Source organism: Phalaenopsis equestris, unplaced genomic scaffold, assembly GCF_001263595.1.
Source record: "Phalaenopsis equestris unplaced genomic scaffold, ASM126359v1 Scaffold000006, whole genome shotgun sequence".
Classification (NCBI taxonomy): Eukaryota; Viridiplantae; Streptophyta; class Magnoliopsida; order Asparagales; family Orchidaceae; genus Phalaenopsis; species Phalaenopsis equestris.
In genome coordinates this window covers 268,259-271,129 of record NW_018164448.1, presented here as the reverse complement: position 1 = coordinate 271,129, position 2,871 = coordinate 268,259, and the positions used below count along the sequence as shown (strand labels likewise).

Here is a 2,871-nt window from a genome sequence, read left to right as displayed (position 1 = left end):
AAATAAAATGGAAAGAACAATTTTGTTAAGTTGCTTCAATAAATTAGAGTAGAAAGCTTAGATTTAAAGTGGAGGCTAGATGCAACAACTATAAAATTAAATAATAATAGCTGATTTAAAATTTATAGAAATTACTAAACAATTTTTTTTTACTATATACATGTAATCAATTCAATTATAATAAATGTTTAGTTCACTAAGACAAGATTTAGTATACAATTTTTACTTTCTTATTCTTTAATCAAGAAATAATTTATTACATTCATCAAGTTAATCAAGTCATATGCTAAATATGAATTGATTTAGAAAGTAACAAACTATTGAACTGATCCTCCTTAAACTTCAAGTATTCTCACAAGGACACCAGTCAACTATCACCTAAGCATATTAAAGTGGCCCCAAAGAAGAGAACTCATCTGAGAACACAACAAAATTAGCTCGAAATGAGCTCACAAGAAGGAGAAATTATTACATTTGGTGTTCGCAAATCCGAACATTGACAACGATCTGATCGTGTGAAATGCATCGTGATATCGTGAGATCATCGTCAATGTCCGAACATACAGTAATAATTTTCTCACAATAAGAATTTTTTTAATGAAAATTCTTCCTCAAGAATTGATCCTCAACTTGGAACTCATAAAAAGTTGTCTAAATACTTTATAACAATTAATATCTAACATTTTACTAATACTAAACAATATATATATATTGCGCACTTATTAGGCTTGGCATTGAATACATTTGGCGTATTTTCTGGCAGAGATTCTTTTAATGCCTATTTCGTCTCTCTGTCTTCTCCTCCTGCAATCCAAAAATTCAATTTTTTTGTTTTAGGGTTTTCTCGGTTCTTCAGCCAGATCTAGGAGGATCTCTTCTCTCTTTCTTCCTCTCCAGCTTCCCCACTAGCATCCCACCCGTCCGTCTTCAATGTCCTCTTCTTCTCTGGCGTCGACGGTGACTTCGACGTCGTATTGGTGCTACAGCTGCAGCCGCTTTGTTAGGGTTCGACCAGGCGACGGCATCGTCTGCCCCGATTGCAACGGCGGGGCTTGCAGCGGCGGCTTCCTCGAGGAGGTCCGCAACGCTCCTGTTCCTTCCGGCAACATTCGCCGGAGGCCGGCATCATCCGGCGACCCGCCGTTTCTCACCGCTCGCCGGGTTGATGCGGTTCCCCGCCGCGGCCGCCGTGCATCGGTTGGTAACCGCTCCTCGTTCAACCCTGTCATTGTCTTTCGTGGCTCCTCTTCTGAGGTTACACGGCCCAGCGGGAGTAGCAGCTTTGAGCTCTATTACGATGATGGTGCCGGCTCAGGGCTCCGCCCCTTGCCTCAAAGCATGTCGGATTTCCTCATGGGGTCCGGATTCGATCGGCTCCTTGAACAACTAACGCAGATGGAGAGCGGCGTTGCGGGCGGAGTGAGGAGCCACGAGAACAATCCGGCATCCAAGGCGGCGGTTGAATCGTTGCCTACAATTACTATCACTCCTACCCATGTTTCAGTGGACTCTTACTGCGCTGTTTGCAAAGAGGCGTTTGAAATTGGCGCTGAAGCTCAGGAGATGCCCTGCAAACATATCTTTCATCGAGATTGCATTTTGCCATGGCTGTCGTTGAGAAATTCGTGCCCTGTTTGCCGGCACGAATTGCCCACTGATGCTGGAAGTGGGGGTGGAGAGGCTACCGGGCAGGCTTCGATTGGCGCGGAAGATAACTCAGTTGGGCTTACCATTTGGAGACTTCCTGGTGGTGGGTTTGCAGTGGGGAGGTTTTCTGGTGGACGTCAAGCTGGGGAGAGGGAGCTTCCTATGGTTTATACAGAGATGGATGGTAGTTTCAGTTCAGGCGGAGCTCCAGGGCGGACGTCATGGTCTTCAAGAGGGAGCCGTTCAAGGCAAAGCAGAGGGATTGGCAGAATAATTCGAAACTTCTTCTCGATATTTGGATGCGTTGGTTCGTCTTCTTCCTCCTCTGTTTCGTCTTCAAGGTTGAGATTATCTTCTGCATCACAATCTTCTCAAAGAAGCTGGAGGTATTCTACTCCTAGTCGTTCACACAGGCTCAATGGTTGGTCTTATGAAGATGGAGGTAGAAATGAAATGGTTAGGTGGTGAAGAAGGCATGCAACCTAAATAAAAACTGCTTTTTTATCAGCCATTTTTGCGCAATGAAATTTAAATTTGAAGCGTGTCGGTCAGTCTATTGTTCTTATCAATTAATCAAGCAAAGAGATCCACTCCCCAGTCTTCAATTCTGCTCTGATCAAGGAAGAAATTCGTTAAATTTTGGTTTGGGGACAGGTATAGTTTAATTCGTTTTTGAGACAGAAAGTACATGAATTCGTGTGCGATTATTGTTTCATACTTATCTCCTTTCTTTGATTTCTTTCTATGGTTTGTTCATTTTGAAAATTTATTCTTGTACTGTGGCTTTGTTGTTTATATGTGATACCGTTCTTGAACAGAAGCTTTAAAACCAGTTATGATTCTCTATGCTATACGATCTGCTGAGATGTGTCATCTCTGGATCACTATTTTAATGAAAAATTAATTTTTTTACTTTCATTTTTATTCTGTGCTAATGACTGAATTGGAATTTATGGTGGGATGTTATTGAGCTTCAGATGAGTCTCACTGCTTTTTATGGTGTATGAATTGTTACGTTATAAATTTCGTTAAATGTTATGTTAAGTTTTTTAATGTTTTAAAGCTGGATCTTTTTGCGTTACTATGTTTTTGTATGGAATTGAGAAACAGTGTTTATTTTTTCTTACCGCTGATGTTTAATGATTGCTTGCTACGATATAAATTTTGTAATTTGTTTGATTAATTTGCATCTGCAAGGTTAATTTATGCAGAACATTTGATCTT

The 2,871-nt window shown here is 40.9% G+C and overlaps 1 protein-coding gene across 1 annotated transcript; it reads left to right on the top strand.

Moving 5' to 3' along the window:
- Positions 1-708: 708 nt before the first annotated feature.
- On the top strand, positions 709-2,498 carry LOC110018272 (probable E3 ubiquitin-protein ligase RHC2A). The gene has a single exon (XM_020715543.1). The coding sequence runs from the start codon at positions 931-933 to the stop codon at positions 2,113-2,115; it is 1,185 nt and encodes a 394-aa protein (XP_020571202.1). The 5' UTR covers positions 709-930; the 3' UTR covers positions 2,116-2,498.
- Positions 2,499-2,871: the final 373 nt, after the last annotated feature.

Excerpts from the sequence above, each read along its gene's own strand:
- LOC110018272 (XM_020715543.1), top strand. The coding sequence starts at position 931 with ATGTCCTCTTCTTCTCTGGCGTCGACGGTGACTTCGACGTCGTATTGG.